Source organism: Pecten maximus, chromosome 13 (genome assembly GCF_902652985.1).
Source record: "Pecten maximus chromosome 13, xPecMax1.1, whole genome shotgun sequence".
NCBI lineage: Eukaryota > Metazoa > Mollusca > Bivalvia > Pectinida > Pectinidae > Pecten > Pecten maximus.
This window is the reverse complement of record NC_047027.1, coordinates 26,241,468-26,258,866: the sequence shown is the minus strand read 5'-3', so window position 1 is coordinate 26,258,866 and position 17,399 is coordinate 26,241,468. Positions and strand designations below refer to the sequence as shown.

Genomic DNA, 17,399 nt, shown 5'->3' with positions numbered 1-17,399 from the left:
ATTTAACCAAATGAGCTATTGCAGCCCCTCACTGGATTAATGGTCAAGGTCATTTGGGTGCAAAGATCAAATGCAAAGCAGATCTCCGACAATGACCCTGGCTCTTAATGGGGAAGGGTGTTGAAATCAAAAAGAAAAAAAAATCAAACCAACATAATTATAAAAGATTGCACCAGAATTTACATTTCTATTAGCCCAGGAAATATAAATAACCTGTTTGTTCTAGTTACTTCAATAAAGGTTTTTGTTATCAAGAATGTGTATATACAGCAGAGAAATACTAGTAACGGACGGACAGAGAGGAAACACTATAGTCCCCAGTTTTCACAGGTTGGGGACTATTAAATCATTTTCCATGGCAAAAAAAAATATGAATTGTGGCCATCTCGAATATCCAGTCATAGGTAGTAGGGTAGTCACTAGTTCTTGAAAGTTTTACAAACAATGATTACAATAATTACCATGAAAGAAAGATAAAATGAAAATATTTGTTTGAATCTAATCAAATACAAATTCCATAAGCGACTGAAATTTGGCCATAGCTATGGCTTACACAAACTTCTCCGTGTATTAGCGAGACTGGTATACGAGTAGGTTCCTCTAAATAGTTGTAATTAACTAAGAAATAAGTGGAATCTTTCAATTTTATTCACTGGTTCATGCTCTGAACAAGATCAAGTGATCTCGAGTTTCCAGTTGGACTAACTCATACAAGTACCCATTAAATCAAAGTCTTGGACTGGTCAATATTTAGAAATGGGTGTTCTGGACTAGCTTGGAAATTACGAAAACATGTAAATCACAAGTTACATATTTCTAGACTTATCCTCCTTAGCTAATGTTGGTATAAGAATTTGAAGGGAACAGTTTATGATAAGGTGACTCGGGTGTCCGATAAGCTAATGCTATTCTTCCCTTATCCACAAGTTCCCAATGTTTTATCGGCTGAGTAATCAACCCTTTTTCTGATTATCTAAATCTGCAGGGAGGCAGATTAATTTGAAGTTGGTCACAAAGAGAAAATTATCTAGAAGTAGACGATTACAGCCAGCAACCCCATGCTTTTAATATTGTATTTCAGATGAGGTTATTTCCCCGAAAAATTGGCTCGACTATTTGACCAGAAATAAGTTAGCACAAAGATTATTTCCAGATTATGCAGCAAGATGATGACCAAGGAACAGGCAAAAAATCAGCATTGTAAAAACAGAACAAATTTTCTTCTGCGACATTCATAAGATAAAGGGCGGATGCTGCTGGTTGGCAGAGGTTCTCGTCTGTGCATTTAACATATTTGTACAAAATGATTAAGCAATATTACTGAACAAGATTCATTATCCAAATCAGTATTTTCAGGTGAAAGAACGGATCTCCATGCAATTTTCATCTTAATGCTGTGCATTCATAATAAATAATATTACTCGCTTTCTTTTAAAGTAGGAATTTATCTAGTAGATCTACATATTATGGAATTATCACAAATGTTTAATATACTGCATGTCACGAGATTAGCAAGTGGTGTTCATTTACTTTTGATCTATACATGTCCAGATATCATTGATCAGACCACTCGTCCATACCTACTGCACTGGTAATTATTTTTGAAATGAAACATTTTCTTACATTAGTCACATGATCAAAATAAAGACAAGACTAGTGCAGTCTTCAAAACGGATGTCAGTGAATCGAAGATAAACACAAACTGTCTGCACATTCGTTCATTTGAACGTTTAGACACAACCGCCATCGTCAGCAAGTCTATATATATACCGACATAGTCGGCTAGCACCAGCACACCAGCTGGCAGTAATGCGTATTTCGAGGTCTTTCGAAAGCTTTTTGAGCAGATTGGTTGGCCCTGAAAAGGGCCGTTGATAAGTGTTAGAAGTTCTACAAATGTCTAGAACTCCTGGGATTGGGAGGATTTCCCCTTGGAAGCTCCAGTCTTCTTGGGCAGAAGTACGGCCTGGATGTTTGGCAGTACTCCACCCTGGGCGATCGTCACTCCTGATAGCAGTTTATTCAGCTCCTCGTCATTTCTGATGGCTAGCTGAAGGTGACGAGGGATGATCCTGGATTTCTTGTTGTCCCTGGCTGCGTTTCCTGCCAATTCCAAGACTTCAGCCGCCAAATATTCCAGGACAGCGGCCAGGTACACTGGGGCACCAGCTCCAACCCGCTCAGCATAATTTCCTTTCCTGAGAAGCCTGTGGATTCTGCCGACTGGAAACTGAAGTCCTGCACGGTTTGATCGGCTCTTTGACTTGGCCTTTGTCTTTCCGCCTTTTCCTCGTCCAGACATCTTGGATTGTTGATAAGTAGTACGTGTTAACAGCTAGAGTGTAAATCTTCTGAATGAAATTTCGCGCTAAATCGGGTGTTTTTATAGCCTCCAGTAGGATTGAAACAACAACCAATGAAATACAGTCTATTGATAAATTGTCCAATCGATACACGCCTTCTATCTGTCGTCACTACAGGAAGTGAAGAATCCAGATATCGTTTTGTCACGTCAAACTCACACGAGAACTGACATGGCGGATGAAGCAATATTTTTACATGTGTTGAAGTTAAGATTTTGAAAAATTCTGAACATGGAGCTAAGCAGCACACAGACACACCTTTTAATCAATACAGGAATGTCATTCGTAGGCTTCATGTGCTTGATAAACATAATTCCCAAGTTCAAAGACATGTTTGTAGCTGCCAACCTCTATGGAATAGACATGAGCAAACCGGGACGTGCGAAAATGTCAGTATCTTGACAGCTGTGTATACTCCATTATTGTGTTTCATCAGCATGTATATTTCTTTCATCAGGTTGGGCACATGTTAATTTAATGCTATTATAGCTTTTTATATATATACCAAACTGACGGAAAACAACATTTTTTGGATAGAATGTATGCATGCACCACCGACAACAGAAACTTGCTGGGGATATTTATAAGCAACATTTGAACAAGATGTAATCAATTTTGATGCGAAACAATAAAGCAATTATTCACCTTATTATCGGAATAAATTCCGATCGAAACTGCTATCCATATTCAATATGTTCTATTGTTGTTTATAAACGTCCCCTGCAAGTTTCAGGTTTCGCTTTTGCGTACATGCATTTAGCATTTTCAAGTAAATAAAAAACGTTTTCCGTCAGTTTGATATAACGATAAATTGACATGTTCCCGACTTGTTCATATGACTACTTCTATAACTTAAGAAGTCTTTATATATAATTAGAAATTATCTATATAACATGGATCGCACATATATCATCATGTAACAAATGATATAATATGAAACAGGCCTTGCCCAAAATGAAACAGGCATTGCCCAAAACAAGTGAAGCACATTTATTAGTCCCCTATAGGTTTCCTCCCAATCCGTCTATCTGTCAGTCCTGCCTGTCCTTCCGTCACATGATTTTCAGTTGAAGAAGGGGGGGGGGGGGGGGGGGGGGGGGGGGCGTGCAAAATTACAAGGTGTCCCTGGGAAAATTTTAATTTTAGCAGGTAAATGCAGTTCCTGCATTCTAGTGTATTTCACGATAGATTCATACAATTTAGGGGGGGGGGGGGGGGGGGGGGGGGGGGGGCATCTGTCCCCCTCTTAAATCCGCCAGTGCATTCTTCAAGATATGTTGGTGAAAGTTGATATGTAACTACAGTATGAGTATCTACAGATCATTTTTCAGTTGCATGGTTTTTGGGTCAAGGTCAATGTTCCCTTTTTTTTTTTAGCAGGGTACAGTATATATAGAGGACATGTATATTGCTTTAGCAATACTTTTCAGAATGCTTTTTTTTTTAAACAATGTTTTAATATTCTTTTTCACCTTTATTTTCAGCCCAGAAGCACAAGGTGTAGTGTGTGGTGCTGTGTTTCTCATCATCATGTTCCTCTTCATTCCATTCCCATTCTACAAACACCTGGCCGTCAACAACCATTCAACAAAGTTTCCTCACAATGAGGTAATTCTATGCCTTCTGGTAATCAAACTTGAATTGTTTTCATAATTTGACGGGAGTGTTTTATATAAGTGTTAAAAACAGTTTCTGCCCTTTCTTTGTTTTGATCTGGTCTCAAGATCTGAATTTGCTTAAATCTTAGATAAATGAAATTTAATTATACTTGGTAAGATTTGTTACCATGACATACTGTTATGGTTTCTGAGGAAGTTTTTTGTCTGAAGAATTCTTCATGTTACACATTATTAATATTTTATGCATTTTAGAATCCTTGTCACTTTGGCTGCATCTGACGAGCATAACCTGGAGTTTTCCATTATGCTGATCTATTGATATAAACAAGGATGTTATATAGATGTTTTACTGTATATACAGTATGCTGATATATGTATGATCAATAAATATAATATGTTGTTTTATTCAATACGTAAAGAGATACCTATTGTATATTTCAGTATATAGAATACATTGCGGCTCTGCTGTCCATATGCTGTATGATATTTCTTGGATTTGCTGATGACGTCCTGAATCTGAAATGGCGCCACAAACTATGGCTGCCAACAATGGCGTCCCTCCCTCTTCTCATGGTATACTTTGTCAACTTTGACTCAACCAGCATAATAGTGCCACTTCCTTTACGGTCATACCTAGGGCACGACATTAACCTAGGTAGGTTGGAACTGAGTGAGATAGTACATATACATGTATTGTAATACATTAAAAAAAAGCCAGAAAAATATTACCTGGCTTAAAAAGAAAAAGAAAAATTTTATATATCGTAATTTCCAACCACCCACAAGGTCTATCTCACCTGCCAGAAAAAATTATCTGAACAAATAATAAGATCAAGGAAGTGACGTGTCACAGCGTCCTGTCAAAGGTGATGTTGGAGTTGACTCATTGAAACTCCTAATCCACCATTCCAGCACTTTGTGACTCACTGCGTCTTAGTTTGACGCCCGGCATACCTTTTGATATCCAAGCAGATGACGACTACACCTTATCAAATCTGAACAAATGGGCATTGTCTTTTTACTTAGTTGAAAAAATGATTTTGAACTACTACTGAAATTTTTGTAAGTAATAAAAAAGTTCTACCTGTAAATAATTTTCCTAACATATTGTCCAATATATGTTTACCTTTATCCAAACGACCAATGATTGTATGGCGTGGCGCATTATAACAAGGTTTTACTGAAAAAAGGTGACAGTATAACTAGTGAGTTCTACTAATAAAATGAAAATAAAATTACTGCGGGTACTTTGTACCTGGGCAGAAGTTAATCTAGACCGATTTTACTACTGAAAATAAGTAGTATTCCCCACTGATGGTGTTTTCCTCTTTGAATAAAAACAAATTCCCCATCAAGAATAAATCCCATAAAGGGGGAAAATTCTCCAAAACAGGAAATCTCCCAAATTTTCATGAAATATGTAAGAATTATAGCAAGGAATATAGCTGTAAAATGTTTAATGAATAATTCAAGACAATACGGCCCTTCATTTCCCCTAAATATCATAATGGGTAGTTTTCCCCAAATCCTAGATTAACCCCTGCTGGGAACATGGTTATTATTATATAATTAAATTTGTTTCAATGCCTCAGCTGGAGATCAAACCAGGGACCTCTAGCTTACTAGCTTGTGGTCAGCCGATCGAGCTAAAGAGAAGATCTCTCTAGTCAAGCGGTATATTGCGGCTAGTATTTACTAGGGTTACACATATATGTATATGCTGGCTGTATTTACTTTATACATGTATATGTTACAGGCGTGTTATACTATGTATACATGGGCATGCTGGCAGTGTTTTGTACCAACGCCATCAACATCCTGGCTGGAATTAATGGTCTGGAGTGTGGACAGGCTGTGATCATAGCTCTCTCCGTCCTTCTCTACAACATTCTAGAGATGTCAGGTGAGTAATTGTACAAATTCAGACAATTTTCAAATAGATTATTCAAGAATTACTGTATAACATGAGATGTTTATTTTGCATCATAATTTGCAGCCGATAAAGAATCACAAAATTTAATACAGTAGAAATACTTCTTGTTACCTAAAAATGTTTTTACCATGAAAATATAAGATCACTTGAGCCCAAAAAAGTAAAAAGAAAATATTGAATGTTATAAAGTAGTTAAAAAATACCCAATTTTCCTATAAAAAGAATATAGACACCAATTGACTGTGGTTTGAGACCTGACACTTTTATGCTTTATATTTTTGCCACTTGACATTTAATCATGAGTTACTGTGAACTTACATATTTTAGTGGCAATCTTATTTTAGCGATATTTGCACTTGAAAAATTTTGCAAAATTTTTATTGTGCTAATTGGAGTTTATCTACAATGTTTTATATGTCGATGCGCTAATTTATTATTGTGCTAATGAGTTTTAATTAGGTTTTGTTCTGAAATTTGAACACACGAAAATAAGTACATTTATAGTATCACAGGGCTTTTTCTCAATGGCTTGGGAAAGAGCCTTTTGGTCTCATTTTGGGAAGAAAATTGGTGAATTGGGAAAGATTTTTTCAGGAGTAAACTGCAAATTTAGGGAATTTGACTTAAATTTGAAATATTTTCAGTTGGGAATGGGGCCCATTAACGGCCCCAAAAAGCCCCCAGAAAAAGCTCTGTATCACTTTCATGTTTTATATTTTGCAGGTTGACTTTTAATCATGAGTTATCACTTTTACACTTGATATTTTGTATAATCACGACCTATTGTGGTATGTTTTAGGTATCTACCATCAGGCTCATGTGTTTAGTGCGTATTTCATCATCCCGTTCCTGGCCGTCAGTTTAGCCCTACTGTATTACAACTGGTGAGAACCTTCTGGAATTCAATTGTGCAATAACAACCTCTGGTGAACTATTCGTTATCTTTCCATTAATGCTTTGGTATGGAATTCGCATTGTTACAGAATTGATAAACACTACATAATTTGATAATAACTTAAAGCTACCCAGGGTTTCCACTGGCATTTCATAAATGGGGCCCTTGTGAATAATTTGAACGGAGCTTCCAGAAAAAATGAGGTTCTTTCAATTTTCTATGCTTCAAAAGGCTATTCGTAGAACTTATTTGTTGAGTGACATTGTTAAAATTTTTCATTTATTATTAATAACTTTTTAAGCCTGTATCACAAGTTCATGGTAACACTTCAGAAATTCATATTTTGCCACTAGAATGTGAAATAAACAATACAAGTTCTGTACAGTAATACATTTCAGAAAAGTGGGTGTGTCTTCTCATAATCTGTTTGTTTTCTGTTGTAGGTATCCCTCCCAGGTGTTCGTCGGAGACACCTTCTGCTATTTCTCAGGAATGACGTTTGCCGTCGTTGCTATTTTAGGACACTTTAGTAAAACCATGCTTCTTTTCTTCATACCTCAAGTCATCAACTTTGTTTACTCTGTGCCCCAGCTGTTCAGATTTGTGCCCTGTCCCTCGTCATCGACTCCCCAGGTAGGTTAAAAGAAATGTTTGGTAGTGGTTTTTAGAATCAAATTTACAGGTAGGCAAAATTATTGGGGCTTATTTGTGGGAGGGGACTTATTTGCAGGAGGGGACTTATTTGTGGTAAAATACGGTAAGTATTCTACAGATTATACCTATTGCCATTTTTGGCATAGTTATTAGAGATAACATATGTTACTTCCCCAAATACTGCTACTCCTTTGTGTAGTTGGGTATACTAGAACACTTCCAGCTCTTAGTTATGTGCATCAAAACTAATGAGGTATATATATTTACTGGTCATAGAACTATCAGAACTAATGAGGTATATATATTTATAATTACTGGTCAGAGAACTATCAGAACTGATGAGGCATATATATTTACTAGTCATAGAACTATCAGAACTAATGAGGTATATATATTTACTGGTCAGAGAACTATCAGAACTGATGAGGCATATATATTTACTAGTAATAGAACTATCAGAACTGATGAGGTATATATATTTACTGGTCAGAGAACTATCAGGACTGATGGGGTATATATATTTACTTGTCGGAGAACTATCAGAACTGATGGGGTATATATATTTACTGGTCAGAGAACTATCAGAACTGATGGGGTATATATATTTACTAGTCATAGAACTATCAGGACTGATGAGGTTTATATATTTACTGGTCAGAGAACTATCAGAACTGATGGGGTATATATATTTACTAGTCATAGAACTATCAGGACTGATGAGGTTTATATATTTACTTGTCGGAGAACTATCAGAACTGATGGGGTATATATATTTACTGGTCAGAGAACTATCAGAACTGATGGGGTATATATATTTACTAGTCATAGAACTATCAGAACTGATGGGGTATATATATTTACTAGTCATAGAACTATCAGAACTGATGAGGTATATATACTTACTAGTCGGAGAACTATCAGAACTGATGAGGTATATATATTTACTAGTCATAGAACTATCAGAACTAATGAGGTATATATATTTACTAGTCATAGAACTATCAGAACTGATGAGGTATATATATTTACTAGTCATAGAACTATCAGAACTAATGAGGTATATATATTTACTAGTCATAGAACTATCAGAACTAATGAGGAATATATATTTACTAGTCAGAGAACTATCAGAACTGATGGGGTATATATATTTACTTGTAAGAAAACTATCAGAACTGATGGGGTATATATATTTACTAGGCAGTGATTGTTTTTCAAATGTAGGTATCCCTTACTTTAGGTAGTTTGCATTTCTCTGGAAGTGGAGATTACAAATCATCCTGCGCCACCCTAAATTTGTTCTAAAGACGCTTTATCCAAATTGCTATATATAGCATGTGACTGGCCTCCCTTATCATGTTGTTTAGTGAGGTTGCCAACAGCTACTACAAGGAGAAATATCTCAATACAGTCAAACCTGTCTATAAAGACCGCCCAATGGGAGGCAGAAAAACAGTCACTATAGACAGGTTGCCTTTATAGACAGGTCAAAATTATTAATATTAATATTAATCTACACCTTAAATCTTACAACCCGTATTCATATAATATTTCAGTAGCTGTCGAACAGTAATGTAACTATTTTTTCGCTACAGTTACGACTCAAAAACTGACAAGCTGAAGATGAGTATGACTGTAATGAAGATGTCAAGCCTAAATCCCCTTGGACAGGTCATCATATGGCTGATGCGGACACTGGGGGTGCTGTATGTCGAGGAGAAGGGAGAGACATTTTCCTGTAACAATATGACACTCATCAATCTTGTCCTAAAGTTCATGGGCCCACTCCATGAACGATCATTATGTGTGGTACTCATGTTTATTCAGGTAAATTTTCATCCAGATTTAGATTGTCTGTCTTAAAACTATTTTTCAGAATCTCTGCTAACACTATTATCATATTTTGTGCATGTAATCAATGATTGCAAACTTAAAATTCTTTTAAAAATCTATCAAGCATTTATTTCTTGGAGAGATAAAGTCCAAACATTTTAGCACGCCTTATTTACTTCAATGCTAAAATTATTTAGGTGAGCAACTATAACATCAGAGCATTTTCTTACTGGTTTGGGACAGGGCAGTTTGTCTCATTTGGGAAGAAAATAGGCCAAAATTGGGAAAGATTTTTTCATGAGTGTACTGTAAATTTAGGAAATTTGGCTTAAATATGAGATCATATCAATTGGATATTGGGCCCATTAACGGCTCCAATAAGCCCTAAGAAAAAGCCCTGATTTCCGTGAAGAATAATGTTGATATGTTTTTTTCTGTTTTAATATTTTAGGTGATGTGTAGCTGTGTAGCATTCTTTATACGATATCAATTGGCCAAAGTATTTTACGGAGACTGAAAAGGGTTATCTGCTACAAACAGATGAGTTTTATGCCAAAGTAGAGACTGAGTGATTGAGCCGGCCTACATCCGTGATTGACAGGGTGACTGATGGAGTTGGTGACTGAGAGTAACTTGGAGGATAATGTAATTAAAATCCAGTGAAATGATTTTGATTGAATAATTATCTGATAATTATCTAAACACCTGATATTAATTAGCTAATCTCTAAATCAAAATTCAATGTATTATTGATTTTTTTTCCATAAATCAGCTGTAATGTCACAAAATTTGAGTTTCTTTTCCAGAATTATTTATACACAATTAATTTGTAAATTTTAAATCCTTCGTTCTTAGTGCATTTCTCACAAATGTGATCGAGTGAATTTTTTTCTAATTTTTTACTCAAAATCAAGAATTCCAAGTCAGAAAATTGATTTCTAGATATATCTAGAAATTTTGCTTTTTTTTGCTCCATTGCTGTACATGTATTTCGCTTCAAAGAAGCAATACATGCTGAACTGAATCTGTGAGAGTAACATACTTCACAGGGTGAAAATACTTCACAGGGTGATTCCGTGATTGCTAGGGATGAATCAGTCTCACAGGCTAGCTGGGAAAGTTTTGTTTGGTTTGATTTTGTTTAACGTCCTATTAACAGCCAGGGTCATTTAAGGACGTGCCAGGTTTTGGAGGTGGAGGAAAGCCTGAGTACCTGGAGAAAAACCACCGGCCTACGGTCAGTTCCTGGCAACTGCCCCACGTAGGTTTCGAACTCGCAACCCAGAGGTGGAGGGCTAGTGTTAAAGTGTCGGACACCTTAACCACTCAGCCACCGCAGCCCCTAGCTGGGAAAGACAGCTGGCTACAAACCATTCACTATAGCATAACGTCATCATTTTATGCAATGTAACTATGTCGTACGAATGGAAGGCCATCATTAAGTGACCTCACACTGGGTAGGGAAAGAAAGCTGGCATGCACTACAATGCCATTCACTATAGCGTAACATCATCATTTTATGTAGTGTAACTATGTTGCATGCATGGGAGGCCGTCCTTAAATGACCTTAGCTGTTGATAGGACATTCAACAAATAAAACCAAACCAAATATCGCAAATTGAAACCATGATCAATTTTGATGCATATTTTCATGATTGCATGATGAAAAATTCACAACACCTTACAATTTGATACTTTTTAAAGTATGGTTTGTGAGGAAAATGATCAAAGATGGGCCTGTACCATGGACAGGGAATTTCAACACTCATGTAAGAGTTTGGCTGGCCAGCCCTCAACAAGCCTCATACTGGCCAGCCATACTCTTACACGAGGATTGAGACATCCCTGTCCATAGAACAGGCCCATGTATGATTCTGTTAATCGAAATTGTTTTGTAAAGAAGGAGGCAGTGGGTCAGAACACACAGGAATGGTAGATTTGCACTTTATTTGTTTGGTTTATTTATAATGAATATCTATGATATTATGTATGAAATGCACTATGTGTTGGTGATCAAAGATAAAGATTTGAATTTCCTGTCGTAGTTGTACTGTGATGAATATTTATAAAATGTGTATAATTGGCATCCATGTATTGTAAATACATTGTGATCCAGGTATTCATATCATCTTATAGACGACTTCCACAATGATCATGTCAGGATATCAAGCCGACCATCACTGCCCCATTGAAACGTTCTTTTTTTAAGAACGCTGATGTGGTGCAGCTGTATAAGCTGTGGGTATTTCTGGCTAGGCGATTGGTAGCAGTAGATCGTGAGTTGGAGGCCCTGTTGGAGCACATGTCCTAAAGTTGTCTTCCTTCGTCAATTGTGTTATATATCAAATACTGTATAATATTCTGCACTGTTCCGTAGAAAACCGTAACAGGCAAAACTCGAGTAGAGAGCAATCTACCCAAATTAAACTTAAAATCAACCATCCCTGCTTGTCGTGATCCATGGCCTCCTCCTCAATTATCATCTCGGTAGGACGCCCTGAATACCGTTCGTTATCCAAGTGGAGAATGACTTCACTCCATTTAACCCGATGAAATATGTGTTGGCTCTCTTTAAGTGTATGAATTAGGAATTAAAAAAGGAAGAAAGGAAATGTTTACAGTTCAAACCACTTGTGATTTTTCTTTTTTTTTCTTAATCACAATACATGTATTTGTTTTAGATTAATCATACATGATTTTATAATGACACTAAAAAGTATCACATTTTGGATGAGAATGTAATATGATCAGTGCACGTGTGTGTGTGTGGTAAAACGATTAAGTCTGTCGACTTGTATACATGTATGAGGCTATAAAGTCTATATATATGGAAAATGCCCTTTTTTAAGTTAATAAATAAAGTCTGTGAGATGAAACTTTAGCAATAGTAAACTAGTACCTAACTAAAATTACTAAACAGTATTTCTATATATAAATTATGTATTAAAGAAATAAAATGTAAGATATTAGAACACGTCTAAACATTAATAATGAGTGATTTACAAGAGAACTACTGTTGACAGTGATTCTAATGTGATTTACTGTGTGTGTTTATACTGAGGACATATGTCTAGATGAGAATTTCAAAAGTATCAAGATAAGTCCCAGTAAAAATAATAGATAGTCGAGGACTCTTAGGTTCCAGCTGCTTTACTAGCAAGATAGCGGAGACTGCAAATATACCACATAGGTATGTGGCAATTGTTCATTATTAACATAGTCTACATTTTCTTAACCCAGAAAATAGTTATCAACTTTTCCCAGATTTCATAGTAATTAAGCTTCAGATAATGTTTGAAAATACATTAAGTTTAAAGAATACTAGAAAATGGGGCTTTACCTCATCTTCCACAAAACAAGACTGCCTTCCACCCCTCCCATATGGATAAATATGGAATAGCCCAAAGTAATATCAAGATACTGAGTAGATACTGTGAGTTCATGTAAAACTATAATATCATGTATGCCCTGTCTGTGATAGCTTATAGAGAAAAACATTTGGCAAATGAGAAAGATCATGGATCCTAAATTTTGTAGTTGGGGACTGTAGATCAATTTAAGATTTTTTTCATTGTTTGCTAAGAAGACACAAAAGAAAAACATGTTTCTTTTTCAACTCTTGGTGTACTTATGTTGTAAAAATTTACAGCTATGTACAGAATTTGTTCATGAAATCATAATTTGCATACTCGGACTTTCGAATATCCATATTCTAATATAAATCAAACCTGTATAAAGCTGCCTCAGTTTTAGCTCGCCTTTCGAAGAGAGTGAGAGCTAATATTTTGTCTCCACGGTTTCTGCGTCAGCTTCAGTGCAAGTAGTCATAGGCATCGATGTTCACCTTTATAATTGTATTTGGGTACGGAAATCTGGTTTTACCTTTACGATTGTATTCAGGTACGGAGATTTGGTTTTACCTTTACAATTGTATTCGGGTACGGAAATCTGGTTTTACCTTTACGATTGTATTCAGGGAACGGAAATCTGGTTTACGGGTTTCTTTGGGCATTAAAAGATTTTTTGGGGGAAATCTGTATTTCTAAACATTTTGGACTTTAATGTCAAAGTTAATGTTAAGGTGTGATGTTAGTGTTCATGGTGGGTTTTGCAATATACCTGGTAGATTCCAGTTAATGAACTTATCTCATAATGCTAATGTTTGGTATGAGACCAACTTGGTACTGTTGGTGAACCCATGAAAATTGAATAATTTCAGTTGAAACATAATATAAATTACATCAATAATTTTCAATTTAGAATTGAATGAAAATTATATTGGATGTTGCATCTTATATGTGTGAAGAGTACATATACTGTGTAAATGAAAAGTTTTGTTTAAAAAATATTTGATTTGTTGAAGACACAAAAGATTATTCTCCAATGCAGTATGGCACAATAAAGTATGCATATACATTTGTATAATTGGAAGGGCATGAAAATCCCCCGTTAAGTATTATTTTTAGTATTGAAGTTACAAATCATGCAATACTTTTTGTGGAAATCGATTTTATATTTGTGTATAAATAGGAGGAATTTTTTTTACAAATGTTCTATTGTTCCGAAGATTTGTGTATGAATTTTGTAGTGTGTATCGCCATATATATAAATTCAAATGCAATTTTAAAAGCTAAATAATATGAATTCAATAATAAATTTCAATCTCTCCAAATTTGTTATTGAATTCATGTTATTTATCTTTTGTGGAATTGGAGACCACATTGAACTAAAATCTACATCTAAAAGGGGACTTCTTTCATCAAAAGGCTACAAAACTCCTTTCTTGACGTGCTATGTTAAGCTCTAGGCTCTATGTAAAACCTTGTAGCCCCCTACATACAAGTACTGAAAGTACATTTCTTTATCTTTACAAAGTGTTATTACACCATACACATTACTTGTAATATTTCTTTTGAGTAAATACTGTAAACTTACTTAATTTGGTGTAATCAAATTTAAGCACATTTCCAAATTTTAACAGATTAGCGCATTGATGAATTGGCCCGCCATAACTATTTTATACAGAAACAGTATATAGAAAATGCAATTAGCCCAGTCTTAATTTAGCGGAATGCTTTCAGCGCAAAAAGTGCTAAAATAAAATTAATGCTATAATATTTATGTTCAAAGTACTCATTTGGCTCGACATATAAATGACATTTTGTTTAGAAGCATAACTTGATATAGATTTAATACAGAGGCCTAATACAGCAAAGAGGCAGTGGTGGGTGAGTGGTGAAGATTTCCCGACACTTTATCACCAGCCCTCCACCTCGGGGGTCGTGAGTTCGAAACCCACATGGGGCAGTTGCCTGGTACTGAATGTAGGGTACTCCAGCTTTCATCCACCTCCAAACCTGGCATGTCCTTAAATGACCCTGGCTGTTAATTAGGACGTTAAACAAAAGAAGAAAAAAAAAAGAAAAAAGACCAACCTAATACGGAAATGTCTGCAAAGTCGGGTCAGCATCGTTGAAAATTGGTATTTTTAATGATGCTGACCTTACTGATCTAATGAAAAACATCAATGACTTTATAAGATGAAAGATGAAACAAAAGTTGGTATAAAATGGCTGCATCAAACTTTATCTCCCAACATTTAGTTCAGTCACCAGTTATTTGGACATACATAATTACTTTATTTTGCATTTTATTTTATCATTATTTTATGTGGTTAACCAGATCCCATGTATGTCTGCATTTTTTTCTCTTCTTTTTTGGGTGTATGACTGTGAGTGTGTGATGCATGTCTGTGCAGGTCTATGACACGTGGCTTTGTGAGTCTGTGACATGTGGCTTTGTGAGTCCGTGACATGTGGCTTTGTGAGTCCGTGACACGTGGCTTTGTGAGTCCGTGACATGTGGCTTTGTGAGTCCGTGACATGTGGATTTGTGAGTCCGTGACATGTGGATTTGTGAGTCCGTGACATGTGGATTTGCGAGTCTGTGAACATATGGATTTGTGAGTCCGTGACACGTGACTTTGTGAATCCGTGACATGTGGCTTTGTGAGTCCGTGACATGTGACTATGTGAGTCCGTGACATGTGGCTTTGTGAGTCCATGACATGTGGCTTTGTGAGTCCGTGACATGTGGCTTTGTGAGTCTGTGACATGTGGCTGTATGAGTCTGTGACACGTGGATTTGCGAGTCCGTGACACGTGACTTTGTGAATCCGTGACACGTGGATTTGTGAGTCCGTGACACGTGACTTTGTGAATCCGTGACATGTGGCTTTGTGAGTCCGTGACATGTGACTTTGTGAGTCCGTGACATGTGACTTTGTGAATCCGTGATATGTGGCTTTGTGAGTCCGTGACATGTGACTTTGTGAGTCCGTGACATGTGGCTTTGTGAGTCCGTGACATGTGGCTTTGTGAGTCCGTGACATGTGGCTTTGTGAGTCCGTGACATGTGGATTTGCGAGTCTGTGAACATATGGATTTGTGAGTCCGTGACACGTGACTTTGTGAATCCGTGACATGTGGATTTGTGAGTCCGTGACATGTGGCTTTGTGAGTCTGTGACATGTGGCTTTGTGAGTCCGTGACACGTGGCTTTGTGAGTCCGTGACATGTGGCTTTGTGAGTCTGTGACATGTGGCTGTATGAGTCTGTGACATGTGGCTGTATGAGTCTGTGACATGTGGATTTGTGAGTCCGTGACATGTGGATTTGTGAGTCCGTGACACGTGGCTTTGTGAGTCCGTGACACGTGGCTTTGTGAGTCCGTGACACATGGATTTGCAAGTCAGTGATGCATAATTGTGCGAGTCGGTGAGGTATGATTGTGTGCGAGTCGGTGAGGTATGATTGTGTGCTGCTGAGGCATGGTTATATGGCTGTACAAGTCTGTGACACATGACCATGTGAATCAATGATGCATGCCTGAGTGAGTTGGATGACTGTGTGTGAGTGTACTTGTAATTTATTTATCCTAATGGTACATTTGTTACCCGGGAGTCTGTTTTTATAGATAATACCAAAATATTGTTATTATTTGTCAATTAATTTTATGATATACAAATAATTTTCTTGAGTGATTTCCTAGTTATAATAAATATTTGTTATCTCTGTCATATTTTGTTCTTAGTTCTTATAGACTGCCATAAATGTTCAAAGGTGGAAATCACATGACCAATAGTAATCTGGCGAATGAATGAACAGAATGCACTTCTGACGTGAAATGATGTGTATTATACAGCTACATACTGTTAAATGGACTGTCATGTATACCAGTTGTTATACCAGAAACTGTCAGTGTTCCAGTGGCTTTAATGGTATGGAGTATGCAGTATCAATGATCCTGAGATGCAGAAATTATGAAGAACAGCATGACAAGCCCAGGCAAAAAAAAAAAAAAAAAAAAAACAAGGGCAGTAACTCTGTAAAAGGGATGAGGGACACGGTTGTAGTACTGAAACTCTCCGTTCTGGGATTTGTATGCGTACAAAGTAAAGTAGAACATATCACGGTTATAAAGACAGTAAGTTTCAAAATGACCGGTTGGAAAATTTAGATATTCAGACAAACCTCAAACGTTGAAATAGATAAAGAGCAATGACTTTGCAAAATTAGTCGAATCAAAATGTCCTTTAAGGAGACACACCATTTATTATATAGCCTACCAAGTTTCGAAGGGATCTGTGAAAAATTGCAGGAGATCTCTGACAAGAAAAAAATAGTGGAGATCTCCAGACAAAAGTTCACAATGGACATATGACAACATCAACTCATACTCGATCAAATTTTGAAGGGTGTATAAAAAGACAGAATTCAAGTTCATTTGAGACACAAGGTCATTTATGTTGAGTAACAAGGAAAACATCAACATGGCCCTTTGTGACTTAGAATATTTGGAAGTTGTGTTCACAAGAAACTAATAACAAATTAGCAACAAACTAATATGATTACTTCACGAAGGGCCATAACTCTCATAAAAATTGATATGGCCACTTCTCCTTCATGTCGTCATAATTACTTGTGTGAAATCTCAAGGAATTTAGTTGAAAACTGTAGGACTTGGAAGTTGTGGTCACAAGAAACTAATAATCAACGAGTGGATATTGTAAGTCACAAAGGGCAATAACTCATGTTAAGATT

General features: G+C 36.4%; 2 protein-coding genes across 2 annotated transcripts; one reads left to right on the top strand and one right to left on the bottom strand.

Annotated features, from left to right (window-relative positions):
* Positions 1 to 626: 626 nt before the first annotated feature.
* On the bottom strand, positions 627 to 2,376 carry LOC117340922 (histone H2A-like). Its single transcript, XM_033902705.1, has one exon. The coding sequence runs from the start codon at positions 2,300 to 2,302 to the stop codon at positions 1,901 to 1,903; it is 402 nt and encodes a 133-aa protein (XP_033758596.1). The 5' UTR covers positions 2,303 to 2,376; the 3' UTR covers positions 627 to 1,900.
* A 159-nt stretch (positions 2,377 to 2,535) lies between these two features.
* Positions 2,536 to 16,372, top strand: LOC117340921 (UDP-N-acetylglucosamine--dolichyl-phosphate N-acetylglucosaminephosphotransferase-like). The gene is given in 9 exon segments (XM_033902704.1): positions 2,536 to 2,752; positions 3,848 to 3,971; positions 4,424 to 4,637; positions 5,739 to 5,885; positions 6,715 to 6,799; positions 7,254 to 7,422; positions 7,424 to 7,443; positions 9,060 to 9,291; positions 9,749 to 16,372. Coding segments are annotated over 9 exon segments (1,215 nt in total). The 5' UTR covers positions 2,536 to 2,594; the 3' UTR covers positions 9,815 to 16,372.
* Positions 16,373 to 17,399: the final 1,027 nt, after the last annotated feature.

Coding starts and splice junctions, on each gene's coding strand:
- LOC117340922 (XM_033902705.1), bottom strand. CDS start 2,302: ATGTCTGGACGAGGAAAAGGCGGAAAGACAAAGGCCAAGTCAAAGAGC.